The sequence below is a fragment of the Ooceraea biroi genome, chromosome 4, assembly GCF_003672135.1.
Source record: "Ooceraea biroi isolate clonal line C1 chromosome 4, Obir_v5.4, whole genome shotgun sequence".
In the NCBI taxonomy this organism is placed as follows: domain Eukaryota; kingdom Metazoa; phylum Arthropoda; class Insecta; order Hymenoptera; family Formicidae; genus Ooceraea; species Ooceraea biroi.
This window is the reverse complement of record NC_039509.1, coordinates 6,097,640-6,118,375: the sequence shown is the minus strand read 5'-3', so window position 1 is coordinate 6,118,375 and position 20,736 is coordinate 6,097,640. Positions and strand designations below refer to the sequence as shown.

General features: G+C 38.8%; 1 protein-coding gene across 3 annotated transcripts; it reads left to right on the top strand.

The window, feature by feature from the left end:
• Positions 1-5,088: 5,088 nt before the first annotated feature.
• LOC105282515 (zwei Ig domain protein zig-8) lies at positions 5,089-20,062 on the top strand. 3 transcript variants are annotated; one of them, XM_011344513.3, is made up of 7 exons: positions 5,089-5,238; positions 9,378-9,639; positions 17,083-17,267; positions 17,492-17,705; positions 18,413-18,599; positions 19,322-19,443; positions 19,697-20,062. In XM_011344513.3, the coding sequence occupies exons 2-7, from the start codon at positions 9,486-9,488 to the stop codon at positions 19,825-19,827; spliced, it is 993 nt and encodes a 330-aa protein (XP_011342815.1). In that variant the 5' UTR covers positions 5,089-5,238; positions 9,378-9,485; the 3' UTR covers positions 19,828-20,062. The 3 variants fall into 3 exon arrangements, with proteins under 3 accessions (XP_011342815.1, XP_011342814.1, XP_011342818.1); XM_011344512.3 differs by having other exon boundaries at positions 9,371-9,639; XM_011344516.3 differs by lacking the exons at positions 5,089-5,238; positions 9,378-9,639 and adding an exon at positions 14,120-14,701.
• Positions 20,063-20,736: the final 674 nt, after the last annotated feature.

The following is a 20,736-nucleotide window of genomic DNA, read 5'->3' as shown; positions in this document are numbered from 1 at the left end:
GCGAGAATGGCTTTCCCAATGTCAGTGCGTAATCGGTGGCAAACGAGCGGCTTGCCCCATGAAGCTTATCCTATGAAGCCCGTCGGGGGCAATTTAAGTTTTAATAAAAATACGCAGATCAACCGTACTTCGTAGGCTGATTCAAGTGGCTTGGTGGCTGCTGATGGTAGCGCGCATACATACACGTTTGCACGAATAACCCGCCCGCGGACAACATGACTGTGCAATATAGTCGTAGTAATTTGATCGTAGCCACTGAAGCTTTCATCAGTCGTGTGATGTCGGGTCTTCCTATCCGCTGCCGCGGATATCGGACGGACGTCTGCGCGATTCGGACGACGGGACACGCGTGTGTGTCGCGACACACGTGTCTGCCACGTCCGGTGCTTATGGCGGGTTTATACGTACACGTACCCTACGCGAACAGCCCATATGGGTCACTGCCAGTGACAGGGAAATACTGCTGCTGCTAACTACTGCCTTTTGCTCTAAGTTATAGCGATATGCACGTGTGTATGTGTGTATGACTCTGCGGTTGGGCCGCGTGTTCATAATTTTTCTCTCTTCCCTCTTTCGCTGAACCTTCATCCCCTTTATCGGATCAATGCTGCGTATTACCGAGGAATTTTTAAGATAAATAATGCCGACGTGTGATAATTCAATCATCATCGACAGATGTAGAGACTCGCGACAAGATTTACGCAAAAGCGGCTGAGAAAACTTCGAAAACCTATTTCATCATCGTGATTTGAATGCTCCATTGATCTCTACAGTCTACATCGAGGAGGAATTAATTTTTCTCCAGTTCGATATTTTTTATCTAACGTAAATTTTATTTCCCCTGCTAAAAAAATGATAAGAACACTTAGATGATGGGTAAATGGGTAGCGTCATATCGCGAAATTAAGCAAACGCAATGCATTATTTATTTGTTGAGCACATCTTCTATTAAGGCAATAATACATCGTCTGATCGTCATGCGTTGAAAATGTAAAGCGTAACGTGTTTCGTACTTGGAAAGGTACAGATTTAAAATCCGAAGTCAACGAGATACTTGCTTCGATGTAAGTTGGCGATGATCTCTTCAGGCCGTTTACTCGTCCATCCCGTTTTTATTCCCTTAACCACTTGGGCGAAGTCGCCGTTACTGCGTTTAGCGTAGATCCGATTTCCCCACTTGGCGTCGTCCGATCCACTCGCGACTGGAGGATGTCCTTTGAATTTAAACTCAGTCGCGAGTTTCGTAATGAGGAAAATATGACTAGATTTCTGCGTGCTGAGTTGCCTCCACAAGCGTTCAAATTATCGTTATGACGGGAACGTGAGGCGAAAGGGAAGATCCACCCTCTCCACGCAATGTATACGTTATTTTGCATTATTGTAATTGCGCGAATAATTTATTTTTTCAATCATTTAAAGCGTGTTACACGTGTCCGACAGAAGAGAAATAGAAAATGCAATATTTATTTGTTCGTGAAATTCGACGTGGTCGCACATGGGTTTTGCGAAAACAGTTTGACGTGTATTTACGTACTGTCTGTTTTATTAATAAATATGTAAAACATGAAATATTAAATTTGAGTTGTTGGTCACCAATTTCGATGTAGTAGAGGCGTTATGTTCGTTCTTTTTTTTTATACGACCCATCGTGATCTTTTTTAGTAATTTTTCCTTGTTGTTTATTTATGAGATGTTGCGAATGCAAACGTCAGGGATTTCACGAGTATTAGGACGTATATGCCATTTCGTGGCTGTTGTCCCGAGAACGTTGCCTCTCGTGGTCGCGTAACGTTTAAAGTTGTGAGCACGTGCTCCGGTCAGTGGATCGCGCGCTAAGTTTTCCGGACGAATATCCGGGATTCATGTGACTCTCCGTTCAACAATTACATTGCAAATTATGTCGCAATTACGACGAAATTTTTTAGGCGCTCCGCTCTGGCCAAACCTCTCTTCCTCTCTCTGTTTAATCTTCAATTTTAATTTATCTAGACGCAAACGTCGACAGTTAACATTTCACTATACTCAAAGGATTCACGTTTCTTGCGCGAGAAGTCACAAAACTCATTGTAAGCCGTACTTGCGTGGAAGAAACAAGCATCTTAACGAGCAGATTACACGCGAGAGAGAATTGCGAAATGTAACTGTCGCTTGTAAGACGTAGATGCTTGCGTGTTTTGTAACAAGAGGTCGTAGAATTAGAATTGATAAAATCCATATGTTATATACATATACGAATTAAAAAGTAACCTGAAATTGATTAAGTCAATTACTAACATCTTTATTGTTTTTGCCTCTTGTCGTTATCTATAAAATATTACAAGTAACTCTATATTTCATTACATGGAGTTTATTTTCATCAATTCAATTTAAGTTGTTAATTGTTAAGTGTTGTGTTAATTTATATAAATAAGATTATATAAATACTCTTATTTGTATAAATTAATTATTATTTATATAAATTAATTATATATAATAATTATTATAATTTTAACCTAAACTAGTATTCGGATATTTATAAAAATAATATATGCAATTTGCTGATTCCTGCCGCGCCTTCTCTGACGTAGACAGACTTTTACACTCACATAAAGGGAAGAAATATATAATGATGCTGACCAGTAGAATTCTGTGGCAGGAATTGTTCAGCAGTGAATTTGTTTGGGTCTTTCCACAATTTGGGATAACGATAGGCAACGAAGCAAAGCATTTCCATCAAAGAACCCTTGAGAAGAGTAGCTGAATCTGAAAATACACACGATTAATTGTATTGAAGGAAATTGAGATACGAGGTTATCATTATACTTGAAATAGGAATAATTCCTTCTCCTACGAACGTCTTCTACAATTGCGTACTCGGTTCATATTATCATCAACACTGAAAATTACTTACATAATAAAATTTAAAATATTTAAATAATTCTCTTTTTAAGAATTCATGTGAATTGTTTTATTTCCCTCGTTAAAATACAGTACGTCGTGATCTGAAGGTGTGATATTTAGTACCAGAAACAAATCTGTGCCTAGCCGCATTCTGTGAAAGAACCTATATAAGACTTTATGCATACCATATTATACTTGCTTAAAACTTATGTAAAATAAGCGTCCTAATACATTCATTTATGCAAAACGTCGCTTTACGTTTTGTCATATTGCGGTTAATTGATTTAGCGCTCAGGATTATTTTCCATTTATTAAGTAATATACATTATATTTATTAAGTAATATACATATATATTATAACTAAATATCGACAATAAAACAATTAAAATATCGATAAGCGCAAGATAATGATATGTGTAAATAACCGCATGCATTAAATAAACGTTGTCTTCTAATTTAATATCCGCTTCTTCAATTCCGACCGAATACGATTACGTAATAATGTGCTCTATTTACCTTTAGGTTGACAAATAAATTAATAATAATTGTAGGGCATTGTTTACCGAGTCTAAAATAGAAGGACCAAGTAACGATACGGCAAACGTGATTTTGTTTAATCCATCTATTTTTCAGCGACTTATAAAGGACACGATATAAACAGAAACGCGATCGTTGCTGTGATAATCAAAGCTGTCGAAATATACGAAGATTACACATACATTGCGATGTAAAATTACAATTGAATAAAAAAGTATACAATTGCATATATAAAATGAAGCTTATAATAGCATCATCTCACAAGGAAAGGTTTTTAGGTGTTACACTCGGATTTCAAAAATTTTTTGCATGCAGGTAGGGAGGTCCCCAAATAGAAGAAAAATTATAAAAGTAGCGGCCCAAATGCATATTTGCGCGCTACGTGCGCAATTTTCGATGTTAGGTTAATTACTCAAAAATGCTATTTCCAATCGAATTCTTTACATTTTTTATTTCACCTAATGCACAACGCTTTAAAAAGAAATCAAAACCAAAATTAAAACTGAAAGAATTAAAAACCTCCCTTGACCAGATCTTTCATGTCCTCGTTATGGATTCTGATCAAATCTATTTAAAGTCGCATACAATAAATCACGCAGAAAGAGCAAACTACGATTTGCGCAATGTACAATTATTCGAAATTGTGTGCATTGGCAGTTGCAGTAAAAAATTAAAAAAGTTACGATGCAAATACCAGTTTTGAGCAATGGGCCTTTTATACGCACTGTGCTCGCGCGGCACGAGATTACATTAGACGCTCGTATTTTCTAAACACACACAAGTACACACACGCACACAGAAGCACATACGCGCACGCACACACAAAAAATTAGTCAAAGCAATATAAATGTGCATTAGGTGAAATAAAAAATGTAAAGAATTCGATTGGAAATAGCATTTTTGAGTAATTAACCTAACATCGAAAATTGCGCACGTAACGCGCAAATATGCATTTGGGCCGCTACTTTTATTTTTTTTCTTCTATTTGGGGACCTCCCTACCTGCATGCAAAAAATTTTTGAAATCCGAGTGTAACACCTAAAAACCTTCCCTTGTCAGTTTCAAATTATAAATAAAATATATAAAGATGTAAAATGGTAATGGTTGAATTAGGAGTAAAAATATGTCGATTGAAAAATATATTGATTGCGGAACAGGAAACAAAAGTTTATTAAGATTTTATCGAAAGCTATACATACTTTATTCGAGACAGAGAAGACACTTGTCAATTATTTCTACATTTGTGATATATACGGCGACATATAAGTGCAATCAATCTATTATTTTGGTATAAGAATATACATTTATTCAGTTATGTTAAAAAATTATATTAATAATCAATAACAATATAAGAATATAAGATATAAGTGAGAAGCTTATTGTCAACTGGTAACTTATATATTATCTACTTGTTGCAGATTTTGTTAGCAATGTATATTGCTGTCGCCAGCAATTTGCATAATGCAATCTTCAAGTATTAAAAATTTGATTAAAAACCAACTTAATATAATTTTTTGGTATAAAAGAAGCATATGATTTTATGGCGTTTATGAATATTTAACTAGAGAAAATCGATTACAATTTTCAAGCTATCTTTTTAGGTCAAAACATTTTGTAGGCACATTGCAGGGGCGCCATTGCAAGCACGTGGTAGTAACAGAGGTCGCCCTGAGAACCGAGAGCTTTCAAGCTCCGCGGCAGTTCGTCGCCAGCCGCCCGCGTACCAACCGCGAGTGGTATTCCCTTTGCGTTCGCGAAGTTTCTTTCTGCCATCGTTATCACAAAGCTTATCGTAACGTTGGAATCAGGCAATTTATCCCGGTAAGTGATGCGAATTATTAACTCAATAAACGAATAAATTTTTAATTTATAAAAAATCAGCGGAAAAGAATATAACATACGAACAGGTCGCTGCAAGCGCGCGCTTAGTTCCGCAGCGGAATATCGATACTTTATAAACTGGAATAAGTTTTTTATTAAATATAAATGAAAAAATAGAATGTGTACGAATATATGACAATGAACGTAATTGATAATAAATTTGTCCAATCAACAATAACCATACGCCCACGTGGGGATCAATAAACGCGTTAGCCATATGCATTGCCTAATTACGGCTCCTCTTTTTGTCCAAAGAGTCGCTTGTTACGCGCTAATTAATTAGTTTACTGAGCGTTAGCGGAAAAACGCGCAAGATAACTTAAATTGCAGTAATTACGACATGTGTATCGATTATATTTTTACGAATTTAGAAGAGAAAACAATGGAGTACTGATATTTAGATAATATCTAAATAATAATATCTTCTGTTATATACGTGACTTATATGTATAATTTTAATAATTTTAATAATAATTTTATGTTACAATTACAATTACAATTACAATTTGCGATTACAAATTTAAGAAGGAACAAAAAGGAACTCACGGTTGAACACATAAGACACACATATTCTCACTACCATGTTGTATTCTTCTGAAATTTTTATTATCAAGCTAGATCTTTGAAGTTCCCCTCTTTTGTTGGTTCTATTTTATATGAATTATATTTCTTATCTCTACCTATTTATATATGAATGTTATTTACTTTTTGAGTTATTTTAAACGATGCGATCGAATAATGCAAAATCTAACGTTCCTATACTATAATGTATTTATTCGGGACAGCTCGGCGAAGCTCGTCGCCAGTGTCGAGGAGCTGCATTTTCGGAAAATTTTACCCCCCTTGAATGGTGCACATCTGCCGATAACGAACACTGCAGCTTCCTATAATCGATTTCACGTGCCACGACGAATAATGGTTGACACGATCAGCGATCCGTCTTATCCGTCTTCCTATGTAAATGATTCGGTACAAGGGTGATCGTAAGCCAGCCGTTCAATTTCCATCATAGATCGTGCACGCCTACAGACGATTCACGTTAAATGACGACGACATTAAATGAGAACAACGGCGACGTCACGATTAAAATTCATCGATTTATAGATTGCTCGACCAGCACCCATAAATCGGACGCCGTTAGAATAAATCCATACTACAAGCTCGCGCAAGAATTATAACTAAAACATCGCAATGCATGAAAATCTCATCACGCCAGACAGCAATTTACATTAAATTATATCGCGATAAATGAAGGTACAATGAATACGTAAATGCGCGGAAATGCGAGTCTGTCGCTTCGTTTACCGTGCATAAATAATACCGAAATGATGATACACATCCACAAGATTATCTTGATATTTATCTTCTTCATCTGTCGGATCAGTCAGGTAGATATAGATTTTGAAATAGCTGCAAGGAGAGATATCAGCATCTTCCAACTAATCTACATTAATGCGCTTAGGAAGAGGAAGTTCTTGCAGTTAAGTCGACGTAGTCTCATTGGTAAAGTTGCTTTGTTGCTCGCTTGGGTTAAGAAAGGTGTGGTGTCCTAATTTTAAAACGCAAGTAGGTGGATTTTGTAATCTGTCTAAATAAGCGGTTTCTCTTGACGCGCACAATCCACGGCTTACTTTTACGGTATTTCTTGAAAATACGTGCGAACAAATCGGCAAGCTAACGAAAAATGATACTTGGCGATTTCAAAGAAATAACTTACGTATATTGTATACACGCATTGCGCTTTACGTAACTGACAATAAATTCGATGTGTTACGATACGAGGAAAAGCTGGTACCAGTCTTGCTGCACGTTCGGTATACACCTCGAGTATTGTCGAAGGTATCGGTCTCTGGATGCGAGAGCAATCCCAATCCGTCTTATTTTAAATGGCAAGGAATTGACCCGATCCGACCTTTTAAAGTATTCTCTGATAAACTACGTTCGAACAAAAGGTTGACCGAGAAAGCGGCTCAGTGATTCAATTGCATGTGAACAGCGTCCGCAAGATTTCTTACCGTTTCTCCGTTTTTCCACGTTTCTTTTTTTCCCAATTCTTCCTGCATATCTCTTCATCACGGTATCCATTGTTCCTACGTTTACCCACCGGATTTTCATGCCTGATCTATGTGTGGCTTACTTTGAAATGCACTTCGTGCGGAATACTTTCTGATTCACGCACAATGTCGAACAATTGCGACGTGATCGCGTATTTCGTAACATACTTAAAATTAAATTTTGCTGCTTTTTGTGTAAAATAGTGTAAAAATATTATGTTAACGAGTTGAAGTTTAAAATCTCGCCTAAACTTTGGAAACTCGTTCACGGTGTTTTAGACGCTCGTGTGCGTACGTGTAAAAGGCGTGTAATAAACTTTGCTAACATCATAAAAGGAGTTTTCGTACTTGTACAAAGAACACTGCAAGCTGAAATGCACACAAGGCGCTTCTTTCTCTCCAACCAAATTTCAACAATTTTTTCAGCTTTTAGCATGTCTCTTGTCTCTTCATTCTCCAAAAAGATTCCGCGATAAAATAAACAGTCGATATCCTCTCCCAGATATAGAATATATTTTTTGCATATCCCACAATTCGGTATATGGGAATTAGTTTGTTAACTGCGAGACTGGAATAATATCCGGCCGGAATGTACCCCCTGAAACTTTATTCATGTCATTTCCGTCATTGATCCTCTTCCCCGCGTTGTGGATACCATCATCGACCGCAACGTTTGCGCTATTGGACGTTATAGCTTTTGTTATTAAAGCGTCAAGCAATGTGCATCATTCACAATGATTTATCAACAGGTCGAAAAATTGACGTTTACGCAGATTTTTACAAGCTGCGTCAACGTAGCTCATATGATTGCGATTGTTTAGATTTCATTAGCTGAAAATTCCATGAAACTGACGGGTAAATGCCCATTTCCCCATTGTAAATATCTGCGATGCACTTGTACAGTGCGGTCAGAACGAGGTTTCAGAATTACAGAAGTTGCCTTCGCACGTTTCCCCGTAAGTCTCTCGCGTGGTTTCCTCATTGTATTTCTTTTCCGGTATCGGTAACCCGTTGCAACAACGTGACATCACGAGCGCGGAAAATCGATCGATTCTAAGACGTGCCGCGAGTTGAAGGAGGACTTGGCTCTCGCAAGATTCGAGAGCCTCTGTAGTCCCTGCGCTAGTTAGAAAACCCTTGGAACTTCAATGGTTCGAAGCAAGTCTCGAAGAAATAGATGTAAAATAAGCTTCGAAAGACGGAGATCGTTTTTTTACATCTGACAAATTTAGATATTGTTATAATTACCTTTTCATTTATCGTGGCATATCTGTTAGACATCTTAGAAAAAAACGTGATTATTAACTATTTCCGCTCTTTTGGTCACTTAATGCTATATAGCTTTTTTCTCTCGGACTGTGGATTTATAAGAGAAGAAAAGACGCATCAGAATAATAAAGCAATAAATTTTGGCGTACACCTAATTTCTCACTTGTTTCGGATGTCATCGTATTTTTCCTGCGCGCGTTGTCCACCGTAACTTCCATTTTCGTTTATTTCCACACGCCACTCCACGAGATGCACACATGTATATACGAACAAAGCCAAATATAGAACACGTACGCACTGCGGTACCAATTGTGAGGAGCATACAGCTAATTTCAGTTCTAGCAGTCTTCGCTAAATTTAATGAGCTGGATAAATGTGTAATAATATTCAACTAACCTAATGTATACCTCTTAAAACTCAACAGTTCTAAATTGTTCGTTAGTAACACTGCCAGTGTTAATTTCATGAAACATACACACACAACACGCATAATACAAATTTTAAAAAATGAGAAACGTCGTATATTTCTATCTCGCAAATGTAAGCAGAAAAGATGATAATCTCTACTTGAAAATATTCTCTTGCTGATTCTTTTCTACTATAATTTCAATTTATTTGTCTTTCCAATTTAATATTCTTTTATTTCTAACTTAGTATTATATAAAAAACATTTTCGTTAAAATTTATTAATCTACATCTAACTTCTTTCATGATGCGTTCAGCTTGCATAGATGCTTGTATTTCTTTAGATTTCAGAGGCAGGAGGAAGAAGATATTGCAAACGGTGCGGGTGGTTCATCATAGCCCCTCCAACAATTCTGACTGCGCGTTGAAAACTTCGGGGGATGCGAAAACCGACGGGCGATGGCGGAACCAGCGTGGGGGTCGAGGTTCTTCCTCGTTCTGGCAACGATCACGATCGTTATCGCCAATTATCAGCGACACCGCGACAGATATCAGCTGCGCGAGCAACTCGTTAACGGCCACAAATTCGCCAGGAATATCACTCAGCTCCAAGGTGTGTTGCACAAGCGATGCGATATGTACCCACATAGTGTGCTATCGATGTAAATGCCGCACTATTCGCTATCGTTATAAATACGGTATTATTTTTGTCGAAATAGAACGCCAATAATAAAATGTCACCGATAACTTTTTGGTTTTTTCTCCGTTTCTATCATTGCTCTTCCTCTATTCATTTTGCAAACGCGATTTAGGTATTTTTAGTTGCCAATTTTGCCTTGCACATAAAAAGAAAAGATTGAAGAGAAAAACGTCACGAAGAGAAAAGATTGACTTGATTAGTTCTGGCTGCATGAATGTATAGAAAATTGATGCATTCAAATGTCATCCGGTTCTCATATCGAAATCATAAACGTATTTCGCCGCGCTGAGAACGGTTCTTCATTGTAATGTTATAAAGGTCATACGTGGATTCGAGAGTTAAAGAGCAGAGAAGTTCCAGTTTAATTTTACTCGCTCTCGGGTTAATCAGTACGTGGCCAGACCAAAGAGCCAGATCGTAAGAGTGATTCGTTCGGCGCCAAAGTTAGTCGAACTCTCATGCAACCTCGCTTACGCCGAACTTCCGCAAGTTCCAACATCGTGTAAAATTGTACGATGTGCTGCGAGCGCGCTACGGTGTGATAGAACTTTTTTTCGCTTCGTACGTAGAAGAGCCCATAATCCCGCAACCGTACATCACGGAGCAGATCGTGATTCTTCCCGATCTTCCCGTAAGAAGGGAAAGCCGAGAACTAACGATGGAGCTTGCACGATAGAAAAAAGAAAGAGAAAAGACAGAGAATTATCGAGACCAGTAGATTTTAGATCACTTCGGTATTATTCGCTGTGAGTTCCGACTGCAATTTGCATTTACAACTGTGTCGTCGATTTCCGATGGACTGCAATCTCGTATCTATATTAGCTTGACCGTGCAGATATTTACCTTCTATAGGAACTTGCGCTTTTGCACCGAGAACCAATGAAAAGATGTACATTCGCTCTGCGTAGCTTTATAGCAACTCCTGGATTTCAATGCTGAACCGATTAGACTTTGAAGAGTTGCTCGCTGCACCGTGCTGCAGTCAACCGTTCCGGAAACCCTCATGCAAGTGCAATTTCAGACTTTTATAGCTGTTCGTGCAAAAAAATTGTATGCATACTCGAAATAGGTATGCACATTGTAACGTCATTTGAAGCCCTTTGTTCTTTGAAGCTTATCATCTTCCAAGAGTTTATGGCGAGAGGTATATTAAACTACTCGTAAAAAATGTATAAAGCAATAAGCGTATGGATCTATAGAGTGTACGAATATATATCACGTAATTTCTGTTTCATAACAGCCCTCATCTTGCAGCATTACAGTGTAAGTCTAGGTAACGCCCACAGTTACCCATTCCCGCAAATCCCCAAAAAAGTTTAACTTGTCGCCGTTGTACAACCGTTTCCCTGAAGCCGCACTTACGATAATGCAGCGCAATTTCATTACGAGCTTTAGAGGAGCCATCACTTCCACCGAGTTATAGTATTAAAATTAATACTGTCCTATAAGTGCGCAGAAAAGAAGATTTCTGATACTTTTATTTCGAGGAGAACATCATTCGCGCTGCATAGCTTTCACTCCCTCTCAAATGCGTTAAATATATACAGTTATTGTTTGCATAAGTGCACAGACGGTTCTGCACCCTCGGCGCTCTTGTCAAGACGGGAAAGTTGCTTCGGGTCGCCCGGAGGTCGACCGATGAAATATTCAATTCAAAACTCGTTTGGCGACTTGTCATTCGATTGTATGGGTACGCGGCTTTGGCTACGTGCGAGAGTGTTGACTGCATACGTACAGACTGTCTCGAGCTATTTGCAAAGTTTGCCGTCGCCAATCCGCGCCGTACATTTTACTACTTCGACGTAACGTCTCGCCGAGGATCGGAAATGAAATCTTCTCGTTCTCCCTAACTGCGACGTTCCTTCAAACTTACAAACCTTCACCCAGAAAACGTACTCGAAACTCTTCCGTCATTACCAAAGTACCGATCCAATTACAACGACTAATTTTAATGGTATAGAAGAGAGGAAGAGAGACGAAAAAGTTGCATAAGGGAAACGAAATTGCGTAAATACCCGTGGACGGGCAACGCGAGAATAACGCGATAATGGAGTAAGAGAGAGAAAGAGGATACACATACACCTACACAGAGAAATGCATTTACGTTGAGTTTAATATCGCGCATCGGTCCGGGAGGGTTACCGCGCGAGATTATATGCAAAGTTTCATCGTTACGGGCAAGCGTGTCATCTTACCGGAATTGGCGTCGTGCTACCCGGCCGCGAGTATCTTTTGTCGAGGGATGATGCCTGTCATCGCGAAAAGGATAACTTGTCATTTTAATAAACTGTTAATCCCGTGATATTAGTTTTCATCTGTGGACTGATACGCCCATATCCTTCCATTATCTTTATCATCCATAATTCAGGAATAACACCGTTACATCACAAAGTTTCTCAATGCAGGATCTCGCCGCGTATAATTCTGGACGGGAAAAATGTTGTGAAACGTGATTCCATTTCTGAAATTTCAGAATTTCGGATAGTGTGCCAACGGCGAGAGGCAAGCGCATATCGCGCAAATGATTATCCAAAGGATCCGCCCTTTAAAGAATCAGGTGCACTTTCGTCTGCGAGCGAGGTCTTTGCACAAGTTTCGGCTGCAGTCGAACGCTGGTCCAACTTATACGTGTTCCACGGGCTTTCGTAATTGGATTCATGTCGGGCTTCGAGCACAAAGTATGAGAAACTCCCCCCAAACGTCGTCTCATCCCGACGGCAGGATCGCGGAAGCATCAACGCAGAGCCGGTACTAGCCGATGAAAAACGACCGACAAGACGGATGGTAGTATCTTCGACGATAGTAGTATCCTTGCCATAAGGCTACGTACGGGAACAAATGATCTTCTGGATGTATATTTATTACGTGGGCGCACTGCGCGACCTCGATTGTCGGACCCGGCAGTCGAAACCGCGCGTTTTGGATTCCGCGTGAACGACGTGAGAAGAAAACGCGGAAGAGAAAAGGCGAGACAAAGAGGGGACTTCGCTTTAAGGGAACGTGAACGTGGATGCGCGCAGCCTCGGTTTTCTGCGGGAAAGAGGTCGACAATTTTCTCGACGAGCGGATGAAAAACATGAGGGCGCGATCAAGCGCATTCATTCGCTCTCCTTTATAAAGAGCTGTATATATATATATATATATATATATATATATATTGTTTTTCTTCTAGCTATTTAGCAATTAAATGAGCAACATCATAAGAGAGAAGTGACGTTGAATATTGCGTGACGCACTAATGACTATGATGGCGCATCGTGCAAACGAGAGACGAAGCACGCGTTGTGTCAGATTACTAATTTAGACGCCAAATATTTTCAGGGATTCTATTATCTGGGATTGCGATTCTCGCTAGCGAGTACCTACTCCCGTATTATTCGAACGCCGATGGAACCCGAAGCTCGTTTGGAGACCTGATTTTCTCCGGATAACTGTAGAATTTAAATTCGGTCACTTTAAGCGGCACGTTCGTTTCGCGTTCCAATTAAGACAATCTCGTCGCAATTAATGACTGCGAAACAAATTTCCATCTGAAATGGAAAGAGCGAGGGAGAAAGAAATAGAGAGATTACGATAATCAATGAGGAACGGACGCGGATCGATCATAAAACATTTTCGCAAATATTTCAATCACGGCTTGTCGTGAAAGAGCGGATTTTTTTCTCGGGGTTTAGCTGCTTCCCATTAGCGTTGATGAAAGGCGCGTATAGCGATTTCGAACTTTTTCTCCATTATGTGCCAGCTTCCGGATGCTTAATGGACGCGCACTTTTAATTAACGTTGTGTTTTATTTAGTCAGATACTATGTACACAGATTTCATATGCGTACACGTTGTCAAGATGTTGATCATCTTGTTTCTTCCATATTATTAACAATCTTTCTTTTATAAATCTGTATATACTATCACGATGTGTACACAATTTTATATTGACTTATAAAGATACCGAACAGACATCGCGACGGAAAACCGCGACCGAGAAAATATGATATACCACGGTACTATAGTCTTCGACTTTACGCTGGTTGAAAGCTCGTAAGTTCTTCAAATGTTGTTCATGACTATCCTGCTTCCGGTATATCGAATTATCTCCCAAGCTGGTTTCTTCGTTGTAAAAATCCGAAGCTGCACAATATTTCCGCGCATTATAATTATCGTGGTACAACGCCACTTTTAACGGTAATTCTCTTGTACCGAATAAAAGTGGAAGATCTGCTCGCGCGAGTATAACGCGATTCGCAAAGCAAGCACACCGATCATGTTAAATTTTATGAGGATCGTTAAGAGGATCGCCTGTCCCGGGTGTGAGTATCCGCTTATTCATTCGTATTTTATGCATTTACGTAACGTCACGGACGATTAATATCCCGCGGAAATCGTCGCCTCCGCGCGAACTCGCGAACAACTGGGTTTTATCCGGCGCAGCTGCCGATTCGCATTTACGGGGCGGATTATACGTCGAACGCGTAACATACCCGGCACAGTCGCTTTAGTGGCACTAAAATCTCAGAGCCGGCTTACACACGTTGCGCCGGAGCGGCAAGGCGTAATCCATGCGCCCTTGTAGGGATGGTGAAACGTCCAGTTACGTCCACGGCGGTTCGCGAATCGCCGCCGAGAAGAGAGAATATAATTAAAAACGAACGCCCGTTATTTTCTCGATTGAGAACAACGCTGCGGCGAACGCCGTCCGGAACATAAATCACGCGGATTCCGCCGTCGCATTGCTTTTTGCTATCTTTTTATTCGCGTACGGTTATTATATGGTGGCTCTATATGGAAGCTCGAAATGGTCGTCAATTTATGCGTTGAATACAATGCGCGTCTGAAAATGGAGTGTCTCGAAGGATTCGAAGTATACCATTGGATCGGTGCAAGAAACGTTTTCTCTGCTCCGTTAAGTTTGACTGTGCTGTCTTGATTGGATAGTTATAAATTGATAGTGCTGTGTAAATCTTCCGAAATGTACACTCACGGTATGTTCGCTTAATCCATCCGATCGTCGATATACGTATATTTCAATCGATGGAATGCATTTACAGAATCACAAATCCGTGATCACATACCCGCAAAGACGTGCAAATAAATTCTGTTTGTACTATCCGTAATATCAATTTGGCATACGTGATTTTGCTTGATAATCCGCGCGGCATATTAATAACGGATATAAATTGAACAAATTAATAAGAACATATTTAAATTATATCCGCGCTCAAACTAATAATTAGATATCATTTCCGGCTTAATGCGTCCTAACAACTAGTGACAGTTACGATAATTCAATAATAAGTCAATCGAACTGCGTACTAATTCAATTGAGTACAATATTGTCGATACTCGCGTGGTACTCGACGAATCGCATCGTTCGTTTCAATAACGATGAACGAAGAGGCACTTATTACTTCGACAGGAAGTAAGCCAGCAATCTTTAATCCCCGATCCTTCAACTTAGCCATTTGATTAAGGTGCGAGCAGCGAAATTTGAAAGAGGCAAGATAGACGTTGCCGAAGACATTTAGTCCTCTCTCCCGTTAACCTCGAGCGCTCCCACATAATCGAATCAGTAACGGATGGGTAATTTTCTTCGTCAACCGGAACAAATCAGATCAGTCATGAAGTTCCGACTTCGAAAGATGCGTACTAATGTGGAAACTCGCTCATTAAAAATTATAATTGCAATTTACTGAAGAAGCCTGCCAAACTCTTCAGAAACATGTTATAAGTAAAACTCAACTTTATTACAATTTGAAATAATATATAAAAACAAAAAAAATGATAAGTGATAACAAAATAAGACGTACAATTTAGAAAGAAAAAGCAAAGCAGGAAAGAAATGGACTTTATTGGTTGGTTGATTCAGATTAATTCGAAAGAGCTTTTACTCGAATTTCGTTGCAATTTCGATATTCATGTTACATCTTTTTCAAGTTTATTTGGTTTGAAATTTCATATCGATCACGTATTATCTTTTCGCGTCTTCATGTCTCAACCTGCGAAGATTATTCTGAGGTCGAGAGAACAGGAATGAATAGGCTTTCAATTTTCATGATCCCAAGGTACGTACAGCGGGCAGTTTGTTTCCAGTTTATCGCGTCTAACAGAGAGCAAGTAATAAACTTCTCGCGGGTGTATAAAATCGTGTAACCTTGTCCCTCCACGGAAGCTCGTATTGGATACCTGGGCTTCGACAGCAACGGAGGAAATCAGGGATTGACCTCAGTGGACTGCGGGATCGTAAGAAAGCACCGTTACGCGTTTCGCCAAGAAACCCGTCGGGTCGTTCACGTATCTGAAAGATACCGCCACAAACGATTTTTCAAGATTAAGTAAAAGTCGGAAGACCTATGTTCATTCCACAAAAAATTTTAACAAATTTCTGCTCGCAGTATTTTTCGATGATGCCATTGCAGCAGAGAAATAGATACGCAATAAGAGAATTCCTCTCCATGAGAAAGAAATTAATTATATCCTTTAACAACTATGTCAGCTATATTTATTGGTAAACGCGTAATATTCATATCACATGATGCTCGCTGACGTAATATTCAGATCCGTTTCATCTGAATAATTGAAATAATTTATATTATTTGTAAAGAATATATTTTCTGTTGGAACTTCAAACTTACGCGAGCTATAAAACAATACATAAAATACAGAGGGGGAAGTGACGTCAGAATAAAATATCGCGGGTCTTGGCCACAAGTTTCCAACACTGTGTCGTTCGTTGCGGCAAAGCCACCTGCTCACCGTTACCGCATAATTGTACCTTTTGTATTTCAAGTATCCGTAAAATTTCTGAGTGCTTCGCAACCTCGAGCGGAACCCTCATGAGCTTACGAAGCGTGCGAAATAAAGGGTCGAAAGATTACCTGGCTGCAGCTTTATCTCACGTCTCTTTATTCTTTTCCATCTGTTTCTTTCATGGATTCTCTCCAATTTTCTTCTTTTATCTGATTTTTGTGTCCAAGAATTGCGCGGTGCGAATATCCATTCATTCGGAACACTTAATATCAGCGGGATAATTAGTAGGAGAAACTTGAATTTATTACTCTGCAAAACATTCTTCGTGTCATGATGTTTATCTTTATTATCCTTTCTTCCTCGAATTACGGTAAGATTTTGTCTTGAATAACGCGGATAAAATATTAATCCACTCTTTCTACATTATTTCTTAATGGTGCAAACCTCTCGCCACTTAAAAATTAATTAAAGACCAAGCGCAACAACGTAAATGGTTTAAAACATTATAATACTGACATTATGGACACATATCTCTATAAAAATATGTTTGTATAAAATATAAAATATAAAATATAAAAAAAAGAAAAATGTAATGTTTAATGACAATATGTTTTAGAAGAGATAATCGTCAATCTTCCTCCTTTACGAATTCCACGTTTGAGGCATCATCGCGTCACAGATTGGGATCCGTATTTTGAGAATGCGGATGGCCAGGGTATCAATGGTTCTCAAAATGTGGCATTGCATCTTGGTGCAACAGCCCTCCTTGATTGTCGCGTCGCTATGCTCTCCGGCAGGAAGGTACGTTATTACGTTATACATATTATTATAATGATACCATTAGATCAATATCATGTAAATGTACATAATACTTTAACTTTTGCAGTCCTGATACCATTATTATTATTATTGTTATAAAATAGCGTTTAATCGTTTCCACTATTACCTGAAAAGCATATTTACGTATAGCGCTGGATAACATTAAACTCTCAAGATGATCGACGAGAAGTTTCCGCGGGTTACAGGTGATGTGGCTACGACGGAACACAGATTGGGCGTCCCTCCTAACTCTTGGTAATGCTACCCACATATCGGACTCAAGGTACAGCGTGAGCTTCCAGTATCCAAACAATTGGAGATTGGCCATTTCTGGCGTGCGTAGGGAAGATCGCGGAGTCTACGTCTGCCAAGTGAACACGCATCCACCAAGAATGCTGATCACGAACGTCACTGTTCTCGGTAATATCACGCGTTTTTACGAGAATGTAAGAAACGTCAGAAAAGCTGTGACGGCGGTACCGCGGATGAATTTTGAGTGATATATTATTACGAGGCATCGGTGCGTAATCCGGTGATGTTGGTGGCACACGCGCGGGGGATGCATGCATCGTTTTTCCATTACCGAGACACCGAATCCGCGAGTGTACGTCGCGAATTGTCGGCTGTCGCGGCACGTATCTAAACGAGACAGTCGTCGCGAATTTAAATTCCACCCTCGTAAAGATTCAATTACCGTGAGAGAATCTCGCGGTATTCCGCCCGGAAACAAGCCAGCCGCAGTTGTATCACGTAGCGTAGCTCGTTGCAAGCGCGATGCAAGTTTATTTTATTTTACTTCCGGACTCGCATCAGCAAACGCGCCCGCATACACCGATATCATTGCATGCCACTTACTGCACGGTAACTTCTGGTCTCGGAAACTTTCTCATGTCAGTTTAATTACAAATTGTATACATTATGTAAAACAAGTACTGTTTATTACGAGATCTGTGTGAAAGAAGTTTGTGATGCAATTCGACTCTATATTTTTCATAACTAGGACTTCAATAATCAAGTAGAGAAATTTATTCAGGATATAGGATGAAAACAAAAAAGAATGTAAAATTCAAAATGAAGAAAAAAAATTATCGATTATAAATTTAATATTTGTGAATTGAATTTTACAGCGCCGGATATCAGGATCATCGACGAGGCCAGACATGAGCTACGCGATCGATACTACAAAACCGGAAGCAGAATCGAGCTAGTGTGCATTGTCCGGCCGTCTTGCCCCGATTCAAAGGTGCCGTATCCGGTCTGGCGGAAAAATAGCGAGGCGCTGCCGGATTACGTCAACGTTTATCACATTAATGGGTGAGCATAAATCGTGAGTGACGATGGATCGAAGAGAGCGCTTCCGGGGATGGATGTATGGCTCGATTTGCATGTGTACTCGCATGTATGCAGGCACTGTCTATATACAAGGGCTACATATCGTCGCTCTTATCCTCTCGTAGCGGTGCTGTTACCTTCTAAGCCCGGAGGGTGTACGCGTTGACGAGCGTTAGTACTCTCTGTACGATGCAACCGTTGTGATTGATCCTCCTCGAGAACGATACTTTGAAAACTTGTTTTTCTTTCGGTTAGACAGAACTGGAGCAAATTGTCCAATTCTATCACTTTTATAGGAGCGACTACGACGAGCGAAAAACGCAAGTTCGGTTAACAAGTTGTATCGTTTAATCGTAATTCGTTTCTTTATTTCTATCTATTTCTTCTGTCTTTTTCGTAAATGTAGTACATTATATATTTGTATAATTGGGTATTTTTTATAACGTGTGAAAATATGAGCAATAAGTTATGCATATGTAGTTTAAATATATTTCTTATTACGTATAAAGATATCAATAATTGCATAAGGCATACACGTACATATTTTATGTTATCTAACGTTTACATATTTTAAATACATTTTTCATTTTTCACTGTCGTAATTCAGGAGATGAGAACTAGTAGCGCAGATGTCGTGAAAATGTTGCATGCGTATACGTACAGCGACACTCTGAATAATACAGTAACATAAACCGATTTTTCAGGACGAACGAGGATGTGGTGACGAAGCTCTATATCGAACGAGCGAAAAAGACTGACAGCGGAGAATATACGTGCTCAGTGAGCCAATTCAGCACGACCGCGGTGCACATTCACGTCCTAAATGGTAAATTAAATAAAAAATTATCAAATATATGCAACTGACAAAACGTAAATTGCGACAGGCGCCTGCCCATCGTGCGAGAGATATTATTTTTTTAAATTATTAAATTTTTTTTAAATATAAAACATTTTCGAAACATTATGTAATGTAATTTTATACGTGAGAAAATTAAATTCAAACTGCTTTAATATGTAAATAATTTCAACGAAACATTTTTTTGTATTAAACGTCTTGTTAACCGCTTATTTGCTTGCAGGTGAGAAACAAGCTGCTGTCCATCACGATCAGTGGAATGCAGCGTGTACCAATCGTCACATGGTTTTCACTGAGTTCTGCACCGTATTTGCTTATTTTCTTCTCTACATATGGCGCAGTTACTCATTCTGAAACTGATTTTTACAGATGCCGATGTTAAGTTTATATTATATATTATGCGAGTTTGTGCATCGACTTGCATTTCGATGGCGTTTCTGTAATCTGCGACAATGTACCTTGATCTCAATAATATGTGTTCTTGATCGATATACGACAGTCATATTATGAGCGCAACCTGTTGAATAAATCTGTGTCAGTGTATTATAAAACTATAAATAAATAAAATAAAATATTGATATTAAAATAATTTACTGCGTATTAGTATGTTTCTTATTAGTCTTTAAATGAAAACCTTCCCCAGATAAATTTTTTATTATACTTTAAATAAAAATGTTCTCCAGAAAAATTTTTGATATTTCTGAATTAAAGTTTAACGTAAAATTGTGAGTTATTGATATTCTTGATGTTGATCTATTCTTTGCGTACTCTTGAATAAATAATTTTGGATATCATAGATGGGAAATGTATCGATGGAAGATGAGTGAAAGTATATATTTTTGCCGACCGGTGCAAATAAAGCTCGCTAAAATTTGCAAGCTGCACGATTTCATACTTCGCTATGTACCAGTATATACCAGTACCAGAACTACCAGAAGACGGTATTATCCAGGATATCTATTTTATCAGCCACAAGCAAACTATGATCCATTCTATCAACTATTAAAATGTAGATAACATGTAGTTTGCAGTTAACATAAGTATATTTCATTAGAGAAACCTAATTTCATAAAAAAATACTGTTATTAGCGTTTTTTTATTATTAATATGCATAATATGATTTCGCTGAGTGATATTTTATGCATTTTCGCATAACATGTCATATTAAAGGATGATGTGATGGAAGTCTCCTCCTCTTTTGTAGATAAAGTTTGAACGAACGGAACGAGTGGTTTGTTTAAAGTTCATACCATATTAAAAGTT